We start from the raw sequence: 23265 nt of genomic DNA, 5'->3' as shown, positions 1-23265 counted from the left end.
GTAAAAAAAACGTTAAATACGTAATTGGTTATTCTTTATGATTATATTATCTAAAATAATAAACCATCACTATATGTAAATATATCACGATTTTTACTTACGTTTATTTTATTAATTAGTATAATCTTAATCTGAGAGCAATTTTGCGCGCATGTTTACTTTCGAATGTTTGGCACATGATACTATAGGAAAAATATTTAATTTAACGAGCTTTTTAATGTTATCGCATAATATTCGATTATTAATTTGAAACACATTTTTATTCTATTTTTTATTACAAATCTGTCCATTATGACTTGTCAGGTTTATGGATATATAAGGACGGAATAGCGTAGTCCGTAACGTCTCAGAATAGTTACTCTGAAGTTGCGGGTTCGAGCCCCGGCAGCGTCACTAGAATTTATATTTATAAAAAATGCGCTATTATTAAAAAAACCGACCCAGCTGCAGTGACATATATTGATTATAAATTGTGCACATAATAATTTATAATTAATTATGTATATGTCACTGATTTTTGTGGTTAATAATTACTTGTAAATATTCATTATGCCTGATTTACTTATTCAGTTGGTACAGATTTGTTCGTTGTAACGCATTGGGCTTACGCTCAATGGCATAGCTAGGGTATGTGCCGCCCAGGGCGATCCTTAAAATTGCCGCCCCCCCTCAAATATATTTTTAGAAGGGTCATAAAATCAGCATTTCTTAAAATAATAAATTGGTTATTATTAAGCTCTTGTTATTCGTGGATTTATATATGTTTTATTGCATTCAAGGTTATGAACCACACTAGACGATTCCATCGCGAATTTCCCCCCCCCTGCCCCCCTCCATAGCTACGCCAGGTTACAATGGAAGATTTAATAAAAAATAAAAAATATGTGACGAATTATATCAAACTATATATAACAATAATAATATTTTAAAATGTACGAAACACGATGCCTTACACTGTATTTGGATCGCAGAGAAAAAAATAATAAAATTTCAGTTTGAACATCTTTTTCTACAACTTGCTATTTTTTTTAAAGGAACTTTAAAAATATATTTTTATTTAAAATATATTTTTTTTTACTTTATTGTATTGCCTAAATTATTATGCTCAATCCTTTCGAAAAATAATATTTTATCTTTAAGCATAATACTGCGTCACCTAGCTTTCATTTCGTCTTGAGGCGATCGGGTCGATCTTGGACTTCTACGTGTCATCTCGGTTGATTCAGTGTAGTTTTTTTTTATGCAAATTCAGCTAAACTCTCGTATGTTTCAAGTCGGAAGCGAAGTGCTGATTCTGGATAATGCTTCTAACCAAAATATCTAAAGAAAGTTCTTTAGGGAAAGTATAACTTCAGACTTATATAATGTGTCTAGTTATTGATGCGGCATATTAACATATTAATAATTATATGGATTGTGAAATATTGGGTTCTTATCCTTTGTATTTGGCATCGACGTTCTTAGGTTTGCTTATGTTTTTTGTTACAAGTGAATTTAATGAATATATATCGTTTATTTTACACTGAGTAAAATCATATTTTACGAACTTTAAAGGAAACAAATAAATAAATTAGTATTGCAAGTTCTTTTAATGCCGATTAATTTCATTATATTTCTACATTTGACGAAATATTAAAATTATTTTTGCCATTTCCAAAGCTTTTAACGCTGTCATAAGAGCAAAATATTTTACCACTTTATTTTTGTATGAAAAATTTAATTTAAAATACTTCGACAGTCTCACTTTCGCGGACTACCTAAAATTATTTGCGGTCAATGCCATAATGTGTAATATTAACATGAATGACTGTATGTAATTAAAAAATCCACTTACCTACGAACAATGCCAATATGGACACTGGCATAAAACCGACGCTGCCTAATCAAATATTCGTATGGTTAATTACGCCTCAGCATATATCACTTTGTAGCGGAAACTTTTTGCCGTCTGTATAAAAACTTTCTACCCTTTGATCCTCCTCCGTATAAAAACAACTGTGAAGCGCAGTTTCGCTTAAAGTTATATATTCATATGAATACATTTTCAGAATTATCGAGGGCGCGTTTGTGCCTATCATTGCGAAATTCGCGTGCGTCGGTCAATTAAATCTAAAATTGACCGGGGGATTATATTCAATTAATTTTCCATTTGTAGCGCTCGTCCTGATCGCTAGCCTATCGGGTCAAGGCTTTCGCTTGACCCGATTTTCTGTATATTGTTGCAAAAACCAAGTAATAATAATGATCAACAGGTAGAGCTTTCTTGGCAATAACATCGTATATCTACGATATAATACGCAGTACTCTCCTAAAAAGGATTATGAGCGAATAAAGGATTGATCCTTTGAAACGCGTTCCTTTTGAAATAGTCGCTATAGCAAATGACGAGATGAGAAAAATGATCAACAAATCGAATCTTTGTTACTTTTATGTGCACACGACACATCAAAAGAGACTGAGTGTGTATGTGTGTGTCGTGAAAATTGAAAAGACTCGTGTATTATTCGCAGGTTTGGAGTGTCAAGTTTCAAAACTGATCTACCTTTTTATTAATTAAAAACTATTAACAAATTTAATATTGGGTTTGAAGCTCGGCTTGAAATAACATATTTATATTATCAGAAATTATCATTTTTTATGTGATAAAATAAAAATATCTGCAGCAGCTTCCACGCTTACTCACAGTTCACTAGAGCCGCAACCGATATCATAGGCTACAAAATATTTACTTTAACGTCAAGCCAATGTTCCAAGCTCTCTTCTTATAACATAAAATTAAATTGCTAGGAGAGGAGTACTGTGATGTATGATACATGTATGTATCAATACCGAAGCAGAGTGGCAGATTCTTTATTTATTCATTGCCAGTGACACGATTAACACATTTATCAATTAGTGTCTTGTCTTTTTCCTGAACCATGTACTCCAGTGCTTTTCAAACTTAATGCTATTCTGATAATTTTGTATGTAATGGGTTATGAAAAATTAAATTTTAATACATATCATTTTATTATTATACATAAAAGGTTTATTCGTTACGTTAAGACGCTATATAAGCGCACGTGACGATCGGAGACTTGGAGAATAGGGCCACCATTAATACATTGCAGATGACCGTCAATGTCTTTAACACAAGTGTCGACAAGTATGATGTTAGACTTTGACTGACGTGCCTTCTTAAGGCGAGGAGAGTCACTCGTTTACCCAACTTTCATCTCCAGTTATAATTTTGACCATGAAGATCCCTCAATTCCGTGAAAACTGACACACGATTTTCCTTCTGTTTGTCAGTCAAAAGCCTGGGAACAAATTTCGCACTCACTCGGTTAAAATATTTTGCACGGACCAGTGACGTAGCTAGGGTATGTGCCACCCAGGGCGATCTTTAAAATTGCCGCTTCCCTCCTACATTTTTTGCAGTCATAAAATCAGCATTTCTTGAAATATTAAATTGGTTATTATTAAGCTCTTGTTATTCGTGGATTTATATATGTTTTAGTGCATTCAAGGTTAAGAAGCACACTAGACGATCCCATCGCGAATATGCCGCCCCCAAGCAAGTGCCGCCCGGGGCGGAACGCCCCCTCCGCCCCCTCCCCCCATAGCTACGCCACTGGCACGGACTCATACAAGATGTTCAGTTCTTCGCTTAGCTCTCAAATAGTCAATCGCCTGTGTGAACAAACCATTTTTAAAACTTTTTGCACGTTTTCGTCTGTTTTTGTGATCGAAGGACGTCTCGATTGTCGCTTTTAAATCGCTCATACCACTTGTAAACAGTCTCCAGAATTACCACAGTATCACCATACACAGATTTTAACATTTCATGAGCATATTTGCCACTTTTTTGCAACTTAAAACAAAAATGAATGTTAACGCGTTGGTCGAAATCGGTAACGGTAAACACGACCTAACTCTTCCGGCTCCGAAAATCGTCTGATAAGTCACAACTTGTTAAAATTTGACACTGACTATCTCAATGGATCAATTTTTATATCAGCAATCGGACAGTTGCTGATATAAAAATTCAATCACCGTATTTTTTTATCACGCCTCGTATATAATAAAACTGAATACACTATCTAGATCATTCTCTTCTACCTTTTTGGGTGCTATAGATATTTATGCATACTATTCCATTATGCTTCTATAAGTTAAATGGTATGTGCCACACAATTCATGGTAATGATGCTATCATTTTAAAATAATTGTCAAGGATTATAGAGCAAGATTTTGTAAATGTTTATTAAAGTAAAGAAGCAAGGGTATAGGTATAATTAAATATGTAATATATTTAATTATTTATAATTAAATTTGCTAATATTTCTTTCATATATTTTATCTACAAATCTAGTGCACTTGAACGGTTCTTCTTAATCTGCATCCTTATTTGTAAATACATGTTCATTCGACTGCATTACTATAAAACTCACTAGTATTGTTCTTATATAAACGGTTAGATTCTTTCAATAAAGAATGCTTCTGCCTTCATAGCCATTCTTAAATTTTAACAGAACAGAGATAATGGGGAAAAATTAATTGTTAACAGTAATTCTTTAACTATGCAAAAGTGACGCCACACTAACAGAAAAAACTGAATATAAGCTTTAGTTAAAAATATAAATAACTATATTGTACATTAAAAAATTATTTTAAAATAATATACAAATAAACAGAATTCAAAGAATTTCTCTTATATTGATTTTCTTGATTCAATACAAATATTTTTTTTCTTAAAGGAACTTTACGTGCTTAATGCTAAATACTATTTTGTAAGCTGCAGAAAAAACTGAATTAAAAGTCATAACACATTATTTGGATACTAAAGATTGAGGGCAAAACTTTTATTATATATTTAAAAAAATTTGTATAAGTGCAATGTTTTCAGATATATGTAGCACATTTTAAAATGTAACGACTCATATGCACATACTCTCGAGTTGAAGTGACTCTTGCAAAAAAGTACACATTTTTAATAATGCAAAAGCGTTTGTGCTTCTTTATATAAATTTTATACATACTATTATATATTTACGATTGAACCATTATTTCTGATTATATCGACATGCAACCCATAATTAGATCAATTTCTTGGCAACCGTTCCAAAGGCCTTGTCCTTACCTCAAATATAGCTGAAAACTCCAGGGTTGAATTTTAATGCAACCCTCGTACTTTTATCAAAGTATTCACTTGTGTATGTATGTGATGCATTCATACCATGCATTACTCGCATAGAGGTGAAGGATCTTTTCAACTCATCGTCAAGAATCAAGCTTTCCCGAATCGAAATTCTTAACTGAACTCTTGTGTCTGTGGCGTATTGATTTTTTCGCGTGTAATCGTCCTTCACCCGAACGTGTGACAAATGTACATATATCCGAATAAGTAATTAAATGTACCTTTTGAATATAAATTGAAAAAAAATTGGAGCGTGATGTCATATATTATATTGTACAGGGTGTATTAAATAGTACAATACAGTAAAAAGTCCCTTTACGTTTATAAATGATTGTTATTACAAGAGAGTTAAGATAATCCACAACGATACTCATCTGAGAGATAATAAAATCTAGGAAAATCTTATCTGAATAATAAATTGTAAAATATGCTGTGTATATGAATGCTTATTTATTATTCGCTTCTCTCAGTCACAGCTTAATTTAAGCCAAGGCTTTTTCAGTGAAAAAATAACGACAATTCAAATTAAATAAAAACAAATATTTTTAAGGTAAAAATAAAAAATTCCACGCTACGCGGCCAAATACATTTTCATTCTAAACAATATGTTTAACATAAATCGATTAAATGTAGCTATCTCTAATTGCGACTTTAATATCTGTAAAATTTATCAGAACTTTATATTTTCTTTTTTGCGCTACTCGGCTTATTAAACATTTTCATTTGTGAGTCAAGTATTACAAAAAATTTTCCCAACCTGCAAAATAGGACTATGATCAGAAATCACAGTAGGAAGCATTTAACAAAGGCAATTCATTGGTCATAAACTTTTCAACCATTTCATTGTTTTACCAATATTCACCAGGTATGGTCAGGTTTTTGAAAACCGTTTCTTTTAACTCAGCAAATAAATCTGATTTTCCAGATGTATTTTTATTGTCTTGTAAAAAATATTGAACGCAATAAACTGGCAATGACTATAATTTTTTTAAATCAGGTGCGTGCTTAAGAATAGTAGTAGTTCTTGAGAAGATAGTTATAAATTAGTTCTACATTTATTAAATGGTTCATATTTCATTTGTTGTACGGCTCTGATAATAAAATATTTTACTACAATCATTAAATGTTCTCACAAAATATTTTTTCAATATGTGTATACTTTTGCATTAAGCTTTGACAATTATAAATTTTGTGCAATAACATATGTATTAATATTACGTAACTTAACTTAAATATTATCACCTCTATTTCACTTATAAATATATTTACTGTGATTTTTGAATCAATATACGTTAGTCAAAAAAATACTCCCCCTCCAGCAATTATACAAAAGCATTAATGTGAAACGAGCAGTTTACTTATTCAAATTGCAATAACTATTTGTGCTTATTTTTTAAAGTACCAAGATTTAAATATATGTATTAATATTAATTACAATAGTTTTAAAATACTGTTTAATTATTCTCAGTAATATTCAAATAAAAAAAAAAAACATAAAATTGGTACACCCTATATTTTTATTTTCTACCTAAATGAAAATGAATTACGTATAATTTATTACGAATAATTATTACTACACATAGTTTAATCAATGCAATATGAAAAATGTATTTTTTTTAATACATAATTTTTAATTTGCTAAGCAACAATATTTTGTTTATATCTAGATTTATTTGAATCAATTAAAATGTGATATAAATTTGAATTTTAACAAATGAAATTATTATTTTAATCCCAAGGTTATTTTTAGTCTCACAGTATTTTTTTGAAGCGAGGTTTATCATTTAAAGTAGGGGTGTGTTAAATTTATTTATATTGCTTTCGTTGCTAGTTGCGTATCAGCGTTTTCGTCTGCGTTTCATCGAAATCAATCTATCGGCGGCAGCAAAAACACAAAAGGGGTTGGTAACAGCACAAAGACCACAATTTGCTCGTGTCATTTAACGAGCGGCATTTGCGTATGTGCACGTGAATAATTTTAACAAAGCGCCACGGATATTTTTTGCGTTGTAAATAACTTAGAGCGCAAAAGTTTTAGTGGAATTAAGCGAAATTACAAGGGGAATCAAGTTTCGTGAATTTGTCAAGGTATGCTTAGCAAAAAAGTTGTTGTGGCCATACAAAAGCGATCGTGGTAACGCTCGAACTATTTATCTTTGAACTGAACTAAAAATTAAACTTTAATGTCGTAGTTGTGATGATTATGTAAAGACAAACGTAATTTTGATTTATTAAGCAATACAATTCAATACGCAATTTTTAAGTTGTTATAGTTATTAAACAATAAAGTAATTGAAATGACTTATGAAGGTCATTTCAAAAAGCGCATATCCATCGGTCTTTCACTGTTGTGAAATACCGCAGCAAGCCGACGTACGGGTAATGGACGTTCAACTTTTTGTGCTTTAATTTTTTTTGTAAACTATGATGTATGTGTTTGCTATATTGTAGGATATAGATAGAATAAATATGTATTTTTACACTGCGTATTATCTTTCGATCCATATTCGTACAAACATACTTTCAAGATAGATAAATTTAATAGTATTAGTAGTAGCTCTATAATCAGTCTTTTTTGTAGTTATAAAATATTATTTTATATGGGTAGTGTTATCAAACTGAATATTATGTAGCGTTAGAATCTATTATATATAAGAAAACCAATATTGTTAAAATAATATTTATTTCCATATATACGGTCTAAGAATATTATTTTTGTTGGGTTATAAATTATAAAGGCTTGAGGCTGCAATCAAGGAAGGTCATATAAACCTCTTAATCAATTTATTTTCCCATTTTATTATTAGCGTGGATGCGGCTTTGCTGTGGTAAGTCTCAATCTATTAATTTCTCGATAATTAACTAGCAGATTAAGAAGATGATGAGATTTGTTAAATAATTTCTACGCCATCGCTGACTATAAGTAAAAGTATAGCTTCGGACTTAACATGGTTGCTATGAATAGTCAAAGGGAAATTTCAAATTAACTTTATATCAAAGCTGGTAATTTGCTAAGAATGCTACATAAATAAGAATTTATTACTTAATTGAAAATATGAGAGGATCATTTATTTTTCAATTGAATAACCCTTAACGTTATTAAGTATACTTATTGTATTATGTACTTTGAACAATATATGTTTTTGGCACATAATTATTATTTTATATACATTTAAATTTACCTTTGTCAAGTTGTGTAATATCTTCATATATTAGATTTTCGCTATTGTCTTGGAAAAAATAAATAACTAGGCATATGCGTAAACAAACGTTTTACAATTTAATATATTTTTAATAAAAAACTTTCATTCCAATGGAGGCGGTTTTTTTAACTTAACCAATAGTCTAACGGAATATTGCATTTACTACAAATACATCTTTATTTGAAGCCAGTTTACCATTATTACCGCCCCCACGGTTATTGAATTCTGCAATATTTGCTCGTTGTTCAAACCGAGGCAATTTTAATATAGATGCAAATTTTCAAAGAAAATCAAACAGAAAATGTTTTGACGACCATTTGTGCATCTAGCAAACAATCCGGGAAAATAAATATACACGCACATACTACGACAATATAAAGTTTCGTAATTAGCTCTCGAGAGAATATATCGAAATTAATTTAGAACCGACAGTCATACTTTTGCACGAATAAATATTGTTATACTCATTTGAGACAGAATATTTACAAAATGCGAAATTATGAAAATCGCAAACGGGAAACTGTTTTAAAATATTTTCTTTGTTCAAAAATATTTTTAACTTAAATTAATATATTCATGTGTGTTTAATAAAGCTTAATTAATGTTAGTTGACAGTGACAATCGATTGATATTGCTAACAGAAAAACTGTTTCCTCTGCTATAAAAGGCCAGCTTCTAACGCGACTATATATTATCTTCTTTTCCGCAGAATGGATTCACCAAAGAATTCAGAATAAGGACGAGCAGCATCTAGGAGCCGAATCATGGAGCTAGGTGTCATGGGGAACACGATCGGAGACTCTGCTCCCGCGGACGCCAACAGAAGAGGACCAGTCCTCACCGAGACCATACAATTAGGTATCGTACAATGTCCCTGTTTTGCTAATTATTCATACACACTGTCATTTGATACTTTCATAATACGTATTAGAGTCAATTGAGTACGGTCAATTCTAAATATGGTCCAATGGGAGTGTCTTTAATTCGGAAAAAAACAATTTGTATATGCGAGTTGACCTATGTGGAATATTTTTGCCTTTCACCATTCATATGCATATTAGATTCTTTAATGTAATTTTACCATATCCATATTTATATAATTTTAAAGTGCATCTGCTCTGTATTTATGTTGATAAAGATGGAAAATATGCAGATATATTGAGTTAAAATCGGGCAGTAAAGCAGCAGAAACTGTTCTAAATTAAACAATGCTTTTGGTGTAGGTACTGTAGAGTAACATAATATGCAATAGTATTATCTTTAAAATAAAAGAGCTCGTGGGCGTCCTTTTACAGTCAATAATGACTAGCTAAAAGCGTTAGTTTAATCAGAATCACATTCAATAAGTCAATGCTTGTACAAATATCTTGACAAATGGACGCCACATGAACTGAACGAAAATCAATCTTTTCCGTAACTACGCCTTAAGCATTATACTAATATTTATTGCTTGTGAAAGTTTATTCGTCACGCCAACGTGACACACAGAGAATTAGACGTATTAGGGACATTTGAAAATTAACGTAAGTCGGTGCTTATAAAAATACAAATTGGCAATACAAGTGCCAAAAAGTCAGTGGAATGTAGCAGTTCTTAAATTAAAAGTGTTTTGAAACAACGTTGTGAAATCTACATTTGTTTAAATTATGACCAAATAGTGATCCAAATTTTTTCTTGGAATTCATAAATAATATTTCAGATTTTTTCTTCTTAAACTCGCGTTAAAATCTGTGACTAAAAATAATCATTCATCAATAAGGATAAATTAGATAATAGTGCGATCACACAAAGGCCCTCGTTAGGACTAGAAAAAAAATGACACGCAAGGATTCTATGGTGCATTGAATGAATGAATATTGCCACAACATTCCCGTTGCACAATTTGACCTCGGAGATGTCACTTTCTAAAGGCGGATACACATTTCGTTGTTCTAAGAAGTGAGTAAAACGATTGGCTGGATGATCGCTGCGTGATTGTTATTGATCAAGAGCGTTACTACATTTTTCCATTGGAAGAACCACTACCTTTACCGGTAATAAGACCCTACGAGACCAACCCTATGGGCGGCATCCATCTTTTAAGGGCTGGATGAGCAGTATCCACCCCCCGTAGTACTACGTTATTTATTAGAGTGTTTTGTTCCAAAGTGGAAACGCTCTCCTGACCACCTGCAAATCTTTGCATTGCATTTGCATAGCATTAGCTTTGCATGATATTGTATTTCTACGCTTCATCCTTGTACATCACTTTCGTGATGCCTCAGTTCCAGATTTAGCCCCCGGTCCCTAAGGGCCGGGCCCTTATTAGCCAACTGGGGTTGAAATGCAATGCTTTGCTCGTCATTGGTAGTCCAAAGAACGCTACCTCGGTTGGGTGCTCACAAAGTTTACTTTCTCTCAAGAGCTTAGGGTTTCAAACTCGAAAGAGGTCCCTCACTCTCCCACACTGTTAACAGCGATCTCCAGCGTGTGGTTGACTGGTCAGTAAGCTTTGCAGCCTTGAATACATAAGACTGGTCTCCAATAGGACCAGGCAGACACTAGAAAAGACAGAGCAAATTCGGCCCGCCTGTGGACAACATAAGGTCATGGACGCTCACATCCTGAGAAGGACTCCACCATATGAGCACCGCAGCAAAAGGATCAACATACGCTATACTGTCATTGCTACATTGGCTGGTCTGCAATTCATGCAGATCAATGGATTTTACGTAGTTATACCTCTGTCGCTGCTACAGCAATCAGAACAAAAAGGATCTTCCACGTACATCATCCCTGCGCCAGCTTCACCACTGCTCGAAAAAAAAAATCTCGCCCATCATAGTCCGTCGCAATGTGTAATATAATCTAATCAAATTTTCACTAGTTTCCATTTGCGTCTTACTGGCTGCAAAGTCACATCTCAAAAGGTTAGAATCCTGAAACCATTTTAATTGAAAATTGAGGCAAATGTGAGAATTTTATGAGGCAAATATATTTGGATTACGACAATGTATTATCGAAAATACAATTAATAACTTACCAATAGTGAAAGAGTACAATATAAAGGGAATATAACTTCAAGAGTTACTGGTCATTATTGTATATATTTATATAAAAACACATTAGAGATAATTAAAATATTATTTTTAACAATTGTTTTTTAAGTGATCATGACACTTTTATTTATATATTCTTTAATTTACATTTATATTGACAATTTAAAGTATATTATTTATTCTAGTAATTTTAAAGCTTCAGCGGAAATAATCGTAGCATATCTGCTACTTACTGCTAAAATAAAAATTGTCACTGGAGTGAGAACTTAATTTGTTCCTTTACTAATATCAATCAAAATTTCACTTATATAAGGAAGTAAATTTGATTCAGTACTATATTAAATTTTGACTGCAATATTCAACTTTTCATTAGGTTCTTTACGATCATATCGATCTCATATTTTGTAAATGACGCTAATGACAGCCAGGTGGATTCCATAATTTAAAAATAGCTCTTTTCGCAAACAGCCTTTAGATTTATTTCATTTCACGTTGCTACATTATTTCTCTTAGCCCTTGAAATTAACCGATTCCCTGAAAACTTCGGAAATTACAAAATTTATATAAATATATGTTTTGAATAACTTTGTTGAATATTGTACAGGTTTTAGGGGTTCTGAAAATTAACGCTTATATAAATTTGTACCATAGACAAAAAAAATAACAACGATACGATATAAATAGTTTATTTTTACCCCAAGCAGGATTTACCTTCATTAATTAAAACATTATACGATTTGCTGTTTCTTCAACCATTATACAGACAATAAAAAACAGTTATAATACACACCTAAAATAGACGAACACCATCCTACATATTTCTTCCAGCTCCTCATAGCTATCGCCAAAAACATTATTGTGTTTGGCAAGCTCGTTGAGGAGCTGGATGGCTCATTCAAGAGGAGCGTTCATAACTAATGACGTTTTGGCCGCAACGGGTAATAAAAAGAAACGCGATTACGACTACTTCAGAATTAATTACAGCGGCGGCTAAAAATATTTTTTATTACAAAACTATTATGGTTGATAAATTTATGATTTTATTGTTATTAACATACCCTAGTAACTTTAGATTTTACTCGCGACGGGTAGTAAATTTATGGATCGGACTAGAAGAAAGCGTAGGGTCTATATCCAGTTGCCGAAGAACTATTATGTTTATGTTGCTTACATAGTATTCGTTGAAAGGATTTTAAAAACTTTATTAGGTGTGAAGTCATTTATTCAAACTTTACGATTGAGAAGTAATTGTATAATATTTTTTATTTGGGAAGTTGTTACATGTTCAATTTTTTTGAGGGCTTTGTAAAGTAATTTTTGATTTGTCAATATTTTTTAAGTTTAATTTAAATTTACATTTATTTTAGATAGAATAATATAAATATAAAGCTCAATTCAATATTTTTCTACAGATTTCTTTGAGAAATATTAATTTGATTAAATCTATAATCCTAATCGTCTTTATTTTTCTAGGAATACGTGAGACTGGCGAAGGAGCAGAAGACACAGCTTCAATCACGGAACAAACTCAACTGAACTTCCATGACCACAGAACTCCATCTTCTACTACTCCGTTGATCAACCGCACTAAGCAGCCTCCTCCAATAACACCAAGGAACATCACAGCTAAATTCGATCCCAATACTAATTCCACAAAAGTCGTCCTCACGTCCAAAGGCAAAGAGGGAAGACCCAAGCTGAGCTTAGTGTCCAGCTTCTTCGAAGGCATAGAAATAGATAAGATAGACGATCCAGAAGCTGGCATCGTAATGCAAGATGCGCTCCAAAAGACTCCTGGAAAACCTCCACTATCAGCAGGAGCCAGCAGCACCGCTCACAGTACTCCAGGAAGGACGAGCTTGGGTTCGACTTCCACTCCTGGTCTTGACGACGGTTACGGCTCTTCAAATAGCTCTCCGTTCGGTTCAGGTATTTGTCGTTTTATCTTATTTCGAGTCGATTGAGTTAATTGATTGTATTCTAGGCCAATGGCTAAGTTCGGTTGATCGATGAAGCGTGATCGAATCCATGATTAATTTGTAGTTGATTTGGTAGTAAAAAGTCGAAGACGCTCGAAAGCGATTCGGCTGTGCAATGCGCGTCACGTGATACGGTCATTTCCGACCCGTGAAAGCCTTCTAAGGTAGCCTCGGGTCATGGTTTCCACTTCCACTGTGTCAACACACATGATGTAATTGATCGATGGTTGGTGGTTAACTTTTCTATCAAAACAACTGTATAACTTGAACTAATTTTAATTTATTCTCGACTGGTGGTCCAAAAATATATTATTTACAATAAATATATTTTAATTAAAGTAAATACAGATTTTAACTTTACGTATTACTTAAATCAAAATCATTGTATATATTGAACTGCAAAACACATTAAAATGTTTAAGGTTATAGTATTATAGTAATTAAATCAGCAGGCCTTTAAAACATATCTCACAAAATATTTTGTGATGCAATTAAAATTAAATTGAAATTTCCACAACTTTCTTTAGATTTTCAATGTTGTTCCTTTGAGTTAACCGATTTTTTTATTGTAATAAAAAACGTTACACTTTTTTTTAACTACAACTTTATTAAAAAAAATATGCTACATACTTTTCCCGACGATTTAACAATTCATAAATACATTGTTTATAAACAAATATTTTTAAAGAGGATAAGAGTCAAACGTTTTTATAATATTACTTTTATGAGATTATGATATGTAGGAGAAAGGTCAGGAAAATATAGGGGATGAGACAAAATTTTTAATCCTAATTTGTTTTTTTTTGCAACAGTAATTATGAGCTCTCAGTATCATCAAAGTCTGTGTACCATAATCAGAGGTTTTATAGTTAACTTTCTATGCATTTTGTGCAATTTGCTTCGAAGCAAACCAAAAAAGAAGGCGAAGAAAAATCTAGGGTTGTAGCACCAATAAAAAAATAATAAAACATACAAATAACACTGATTTACAGACTTTGATTTCAGTCTGAAATCTTACTTCTTTTTAATGGTTGTTGATTGTGTTTACTTAGTTGTTATATTGCAACAGAAATTCAAATACATATTTTAATCTTTGAACTACTAATTATTTTTGCAATTAGAATGTGTATTTTAGTAGTGGCCATATTTTTTTAAAAATATATTATTAGCGTTCATATTTAGTTTAAAAATACCTCACTACATACTCGAGTGTATTTATCTTTTTGTAACACATTGGGCTAACATGCAACTGATTTATATTAAATACATATTATTAGTCATCTCCTTAAATTGTATATATATATATGTAAACTGTATAACTGTAAGATCGTAAAGCCTTGAAGAATATTTGAAAAAGTACAGAATTTCTTGCCCAAATGCGTACCAAAAGGAAGCGCGATTTTTCTACAGCCTAATTGGGCAAAATAATTCCATTCACCGTTCACCATTCGTCAAAGCCTATGCAAAACAGTCACACTTACTTGGTGATAGATGCATAACTTAGTATTTACCCATTCCATATAATAAAAATATAATAACGCTTTAATCTCGATACATACTATTATAATTATTGTGAGTCGTTAGTCGTTAAAAAGAGCACTATCTGGTGGCGTTAGTAAACGCCGCCAGATAGTGCTCTAATAAAAATGGATCTTATCTATCTTGTGTCATCTTCGATTGCATCACACATCTCTCAAAGTACACTTTTAAACTTTCAAGATAAATTCATGTACCGACACTCAATAAACGGAAGAGACGCTGTAAAGTTTCGCGATGTTAACTAATCACAGCACTTATCGAACTTGCTTTTTATAGTCTTTCGCAATTTATCGCCATACAATCTTCACGAATATTTTTTCTTTCGCTTCAACATTATCGGCGTCTTTTTATGACATCACAAATTTGCGGACAGCGCAGCATCCTTAATAACTATATAAGTTATCAAACATCCGCTTCAACGAACAATCGGTTCATAAAATTTAACGTGAACCCTACTTTTGTTCTATAATATTACCCTCGCCGTTTCCTCCCCCTGTCATTTACACTTTAGCTAAAAAATAAAGATTTTTGCAATACATATATGGGACAAAAATTATTTATTCGTGTGTTTTAAATATTATATTGTAAGCTCTCGAGTCGTAAATAAAAATTTGCCGAAAGGAATAATATCAAAATTTAATTATATGATATGAGAGAAGCAAACTTTTAATCTTAGCCTTTGAGTAAAAGCACAATTGTAAACATTTTATCATGAGCCAATTTATAATACAGTATCTGAATACTGCAAAGACTCTTGTGCTTCATAAAATTATTTAATGAAAGTAGATCGACAATTTTGTACTGTTTATATAGGTCAGTTCATAAAATTGTTCGACCACATTTTTTAATTACTGTAACTTTATATGTAAATTCACATAAACGACAATGAAGCCAAATTTGAATACGTTCTTAATATCGTATTTTTATGATACGTTGTCTCTTATGAAACACATTATCTAATTATCTAACGTGAAATGGGAAGCCGCTGCTTTCTCAATTTTATACGGGTCGTCTCGGTCGATACTCAGCGTAGCTCTTCATAGTGCGAGTAGGGCTGATTGTTTGTTTCAAGTCGGAAGCGAAGATGAATCGTAATTTTTTTTATTGAAGTGAGCCATGTTTACTATTATATTTACTCTTCTTACTCTCGATCAATTTATCAATGCAGAAATTTGGGGCGGAAACAGACTATTTGTTATTGTGCTAAATATGCATTAAAACTAACATTTACGTTATGATTTATAATATTAAAGCTGTGTAAGTGTTCTTAATCCACTTTAATATGCATTCAGCACGTTCGCTTGTATTACCGACAAGATCTTGTTCTTAAAAAGCCTCGATTTATTCTTCTATGACTAATTTAATGATAATAATGTTTAATTCTAAGATCAAAGAAAATAGCTTGAATGTATTTAATGAAAACTAGGAGCAAAAGTATGAGAAGTTGGGCACAAAAATAAAAGGATAGCACTTTACATTTTATTTAGAATTTTTAAAAAATTCTTGTTTTTCACGCAATTTGAAGATGACTGTAATTGACTACAATTAAGGGCTTCGATGAGGTATCTTAATATCTTTGGAGATCCTTCGTCGAAAGTATGCGTCTGGTGTGAGAGTTTGGCATTGCACCTCAAAATCGTGTTGGCCCGCGGTATTCAGGAATGCGCCCACCCCGACAAGAATCTCATTTCCATTGCCGCCGCATTCGTTCGTTCGGCACTTATTGAGTCCTAGGTATTCGCAGGTGAAATCTCATAACGGCGAACATTCGCCCTAATTGATGCTGGACAGAGAAATGATACTTAACTGCCCGGAATTATGTTTTACCTAGCGTCAGCTTTGCCGAATTTAGTTTCTAATATTGGTTACTTTTGCTTAACTTTCATTAAGATAATGAAGCATAAGTATATCTCCCGGGGTAGCTCTTTATAAACAAAGCCATTGTTGTCACTTACCATATTCGTTAAACGCAACAATGCGTATTGTTATGGCAATCATAATACAAATAGCGTTAGTGTAATTAATTTTTGTTATATTTAAAATTATGTTTTGGTTATTATTTAAGTCTGGTTTTTGATTGTAATGATATGTTGATATCTCTCGAAGGTTTATTTGTCAAGTAACTTTGTTTAAAAAAATACGATTTTAATAGACACTTATATTTACTAAATAAATGTAGGGGATAGATTTTGAAATAGGTTTTATAGAGATTTATATTAAAAAAACTATAATCACAATCAGAAACTAATTTTGTAATATTATAACGATACATTGTGTGATATGAGACGTGTTTGTTTATGATAATGTATGCATTATAATGATCATATTTTTATTACCTGTCCGAATTAATTTGTATAATTATCCTACCATGATAGTTGCAGTTTCCTTGTAAGCGGGGGGCATTGTTGCTGAGCAGCTTTTTTTTGTGTAACATATTTTTTTCGATAAATTTTTCAATTACCACCATTTGGCGTGTAGTTTTGTAGCCAGTAAGACGCAGGTGGAAACTAGTGCGATTTTTATTAGATTATATTACATATTGCGACAGACTGTGATGGGCGAGATGGAGAAGCTGGCACAATAAAGCAATAAAAATAATTTATAATATACATTTTTATACTTATCTTTAAAAAATGCATATTAGCCTTCAAATACCAATATTTAAAGAACACTGTCATTTTCATAGCACTAAATTAATGTATCGGTGACTATGATACAAACAAACACTAAATTGAAATACAAACACAAAATGCCAAAGCACATATTGCTTTAGAGGCTAAAGACAACATATTATTGCCCACTCCCTTTCATCGATCTATAGAAACTTCCCCCCCCGCTTTCTGAAAAACCCAGATTTCTAAGAAAAAATCTACAACCTAGCATATCATATCGTGATTCTATTTTATGTCTTATCTCTTGATTAACTTTTATATACTTTTCTGATATTGATGGCGGACTTGAATATATTTCTGATTATCTATAAATATTGAAAAATCCAATTGTGATTTAATATATTTAATCGAATGAAATATTCAACGAATTGTCTATGTATTTTTTTGATTGAAAAAAAGTTCGTAGAAATCTGATCATTTTATCTAAAAATTATATCTATTGATTATTTATATAGCTTCACGACTTTACATTTATATTTAGTGTACATCTTTACCTTCAAATTCATAAATTTCGCGTAACCACAAAATACAGCATATACTTTTAAATAATACAAATTTCACAATATTGACTTAATATTTACCTTTGTACTACTTTATTCTCTATTATTTCTTAAATAAAAATAAATATTCTTGTTATATTTTTTATAATATAGAACTGTGTGTGTATGAACCGGTTTTTATTATTTAAACGGTATTTTTCGGTTTTTAATATCTTTAAGAATAAGGTTTGCTATTCAATATTCGAATAATTAAAAACTCTAGTCCAAAGTCGGTAATAAGTGTTTAATGATTTCATCCGAAGTAAATTCCAAATGGTCAATGTTGTGCGCCATATATGCGTTTATATATCCTTGTTTAAGATGGAGGAGTTTTCATTGCTCTGACTCCTCTCGACTTATGCACTAGATGCAATAATTTGCGAGTGGAATTAGATTTTCGTTGTCTTTCTTACAAGAATCGTTGCTTGACCGTTCGGTGTGAAAATTTGGCAACCTTGCACTTGTCGTTCCGGATCGCTTCATAAGGTTCCCATGTCGTCTGGACGAAGTACCATTACACGAAATAGCATGTTTTATCTCTTTCTTCGTTGCGTGCGACACCCCTCCCACTTTTATTTCTAGGGAATCGGCATCAGTTCTGGATTGTTAAATGATTAACCTGCAATACCACTAACTTCATTCCATAATTTTGCTACTTATGTATCTGATTTTTTTAATTTTGCGCAGAATTTCAAAGTTTTTTTAAATAAATATAATTATTATAGTCATAATTAAATGTGTTCCTACTATTGTTGTTTCCAAAAGCAATAAAATATTTGTATTTATTATAAGAAAAGAGTATTATTATATTATATAAATAAAATGGTGAATATTTCTGTAGAAGCGCAGGGTAACACCCCCACGGTGTATGGCTGAGAGACAAATAGTAATGGATTCTAATTATAATGTAACGGTAAACCGTCGAGCTTGATAGGGAATCTTATGATGCTTCCGGATAGCACATTACACAGCCTGTCAATTTTTTTAAAGCTTTTAACTTAATTAACTTAAACTATGCGGCTTAATATTATATAATGAAACAAATCAATTATTATATATTATTTAAGGTTTATTAATTATTTATTTATGCATTTTATTTATTTATTCTACTAACACAGCATATTTTTTATAAACGTAAATAGAATATATAAAATAATAATACTTTAATATTATAATTTATTTCTTAATGCACGAATATGATTATTTATTCCATTGTGGAAAATATTATTATACAAATTCACATCTCCGTAAAATATTTTTTTTAATACTTAACTATCTTTAAATTATTTCTAATTACACGATCAATTAATGTACATTTTTATTTATTATTAAATACTGTGGTAATTATGTTCTAACTTATATATAAATACTAAAATATTCATCTTAAATATTTCTTGAATATCCAATCTTTCAATCATACCTCTACAACTAGTAGATCTATTTTTTATTTAAAACTACTTTTACTCCCCTATTAAGTATTTTTTGCAACACCGTATCATCTAATTTATTAAGCATATATAATATTATTGCAAGTAAGAGTATATATATATATATTTTTTTTGTATTTATACTCCTAGATAATATACATATTTTTACTGGTTATTTTTATTATGTAATTACAATGATTCTTAAAATTGTTTTTTTTTTATCTAAAATTAGTCCTGAATATGTTATATTATCAACTATTTCTATAATAGAGTTATATATAACTATTTTTATATTATTATCTAACATATCTTTATTAAAAATAAAAATTAATATAGATATGAATATTTATCTGTATTACATGACATATGCAGATAGTCACATAGGTTTTCAGTTCATTTTTTTATGCGATACACGACGCTTCTTTGTGATGCATGAAATTGTCGACGGGGGCCCTTTGCGAATCTATCCCTTTTTTTGCTCACCGACGGCCAGCTATGAAAAATGCCTTTCCAATCACGCTTATAGGTTTTGCACGGTAGGCAAAACGGCATTGAAACTGGTAGTCACCGTAAAACCAGGTTTATGGCAAATTTATAGGGACAAATCACACAATTAGGTGGTGAAATGAAGGGAAATATTTTTTTTATCATGTCTAAATTCATATAAATTAATTCTGATATTGGCATCATATTTATTCATTTTTTAACAGCTTTATTCAAAGCTCAGTTTTAAGGTAAAATACAGAAAAACTGAAAAATTGTTCTGGCATGATATATTAATTCGTTCTCTATTCGGTTGACTGTACGACATAAACTCAAATCTGCATTTGAGCGAAATCAAACGGATCGCAACAAATTCTGCGTTGCACGTTTATATGATTTGAAAACTAACGTAGTGTGTAATGTGCAATGTGTCACGTTGAATATTATTTATTGTTTCCAGGTCAACACAAACCTTCAAAGCACCATGGATCTGCGAATACGTTATTATACCCTAAAAGTAAGTAATAACTTGTTCATGAATATATATGATATGATTACATCTTAGATTACTTTTAGTATATATATTTTGATTGTATATTTATGTGGAATATTCAGAAATTAGATTCAAGGCTTGTAAAAAAGAAAGCGATATTTTTACTCGAGTTGTGCGCAATTCTTAATCTCGCTTTGATCTTCGATCTTCTGTGCGTAATTTACCGCTAAGTTGCTTTTATTATAAACAAGCAATAGTTATCATTGATAAATTCATTAAAAGCATATTTTTGATAGGCACAATCGATGAATTCATGAACAATGTGTAGAAGTGTCCAGAACTTATAATTATGAAACAGTTACCGAAGCATTAGTTTATTATATGGAGAACTTTGCGTGAGATTTGTATGACGTTGGAATCGAGAAACTTGTTCTCAGGTTTACATCAATGTATCCGAATATCCCTCATATGATTAATAATAATACACCAATCGATTATAGTATTCCAACACTTTTTCAACACACAGTAAATTCATCTTATTGTATTATTTAATCCTTCAACACAAAGTTTTTTATTTAATGGAATATATCGTAGGGCTCTTATTATATTAATAAAACGCAACAAATAAAATATTTTTTCTTCAGAGGAACTATTAGTGCAAGTAGAAGAAGACTCAGGCATAGTTCAAAGCTTGCTTATAACAACAGAATCGCCAGGAAGTGGTCCCGATGCGAGAGAAGGAAGAGAAGGAGAAGATACATCACGTGCAGGATCCATTCTAGGCGAAGTCATAAAACCAAAATCAAAAGAAGGTAATCTATATATTGTTAATGATTGAAGTGATTGGTTTATTAAGATTTAATCGGAATTAAATGTGTCAATAAAATTAAATTGATAAAAAAAAATAAGAGCAATATCGGGACCATCCGTAATTGTTGTGAAAAAAATAAAAGCATATAAAACTGATTTTTTTGTGCTCTTTGGACGAAGTTTTTCCCGACTGCGTAAGATAATCGATTGCTTATCTAAGCGAAAATCCATTAAACAGTTTCAGAAGCACTTGCATTAAAAACGGGACCTTAATTGAACAAAGATCTCCTACGAACAAGAGCACTAAAAATATACCGAAAACTCAATTATTCGTTTCATTAAACGATAACGATGATAAAAATCATTGATTTTCGAATCACCGTTGTGAGGTATCGTTCCATCTATATTTATAAGATAATAACAAATAGTTTGGTTCCGCCCTGAATCATTGATATTGACCAGATAATCGATAACTGTAAGATAAAACATTTTCCTATTGAATCACTTCCTTTAAGAACTTTATTAAGACACTTTCCTTCGACATGTCGCACTTATATAAGTCCCTTTTATTTTTATAAACATTAGGTCTAATCCAAATTTCCGACCGTTACGTCGGTGTGACGAACAGACTTGTTCTGCATAACACAAATACGCTTTTAGCCAACAATTACGGAAATTTAATTTTCATTATATGCTGTTAATTCAGATCTCCAACAAAATATATTTATTTTAAATTACTTTACATTACGCATATTATCATAAAAAAACATATGATAATATGTTACAAATTATAAAAAAGCGATGCTATAATTCGCTTCATATTTTTTTTTATTAAATATTTTTTTTATAGATATTAGGTCTTTCTAAAAATAATCAATCCAAATCTAATCTAAGCCCTAATCAATCCAAATTGACCGTCACGTCGGCGTGACCAACAGACTTGTTCTGCATGTCACAAATACGCTTTTAACGAGTAATTACTTCAATTTAATTTTCATTATATGCTGTTTATACAGATTTCCAACAAAATACATTTATTTTAAATTTAATATATATATTTTAAAATTAATAAAACATATTCCTGTAAAATTATAAAAAAAACGATGCCAAAATTCGCCTCATATATTTTTGATAAAAGCTATTTCGTGAACATTTGTACTTGTTTCCAGTTTTGCTATGTAATATTATTTTATTAATGCATACATGAAAAACTTTCCTAATGAATTCATATCAACTTTGTTTTATTTCATATACCATGCTGTTTTTCAGCCCTTACACATATTATAAATTCCGTGATTATTGCGCACAGCGAAAATTTCAAATGACAAAAATTCTGATCATAGATATTCAATATACACATGTATGTATATTTAAAAATAGAAAAATTTATATAAAAAATAATGTCTGATTTTAAATTAAAAATATTCTTTTAAATTAAAAATATTCTTTTAAATTAAAAATATCATGTTTTTAAAATATATTACAATTATATTAGTAATTTACATTGAAAGATATTAAGCAGTAAAATATATTTGACAAGCAAACAATTTTCATGTGAGAAATAAACCGGTCACCTAAATATAATATATTATATTCATATTATACTCATATAATATATATATGTTACAGTAAATGTGTATTATCAGTGAAAATATATTTTCACTGGTAACTTTGGTTAAATATAAATATTACTTAAATACCTGCAATCACTTATAATATTTTTTGCTAGAATATTCTAACTTACATTATTAATATAAGGACTTCCTTACACCCTTTTTATTTTAATTAACTCTCGTCTACTTGTATTTAAAATGTGTTTTATTGATTTATCAGTAATATTAATCGAAGAACTTTCCAATATAAATTTTAAGGTATTAAAAATCACAACTGAATCACACAAATA

At 30.9% G+C, this 23265-nt stretch overlaps 1 protein-coding gene across 1 annotated transcript in view; it reads left to right on the top strand.

The window, feature by feature from the left end:
- LOC148231718 (sodium-dependent noradrenaline transporter-like) overlaps positions 1–23265 on the top strand; it is a 41813-nt gene that overhangs the window by 4893 nt on the left and 13655 nt on the right. The window contains exons 2-5 of the mRNA XM_088192546.1: positions 9092–9240; positions 12894–13349; positions 20520–20576; positions 21197–21364. Of these exons, the coding sequence (XP_088048672.1) occupies positions 9147–9240; positions 12894–13349; positions 20520–20576; positions 21197–21364 (775 nt within the window). The 5' untranslated portion in view covers positions 9092–9146. The remainder of the gene's footprint in view (positions 1–9091; positions 9241–12893; positions 13350–20519; positions 20577–21196; positions 21365–23265) is intronic.

The sequence above is a fragment of the Plectrocnemia conspersa genome, unplaced genomic scaffold (genome assembly GCF_051122295.1).
Source record: "Plectrocnemia conspersa isolate PC_06_02 unplaced genomic scaffold, ASM5112229v1 ptg000009l, whole genome shotgun sequence".
NCBI classification, from domain to species: Eukaryota; Metazoa; Arthropoda; class Insecta; order Trichoptera; family Polycentropodidae; genus Plectrocnemia; species Plectrocnemia conspersa.
Note: the sequence above shows the minus strand (reverse complement) of the source record. Positions and strands in the feature narration are given on the sequence as shown.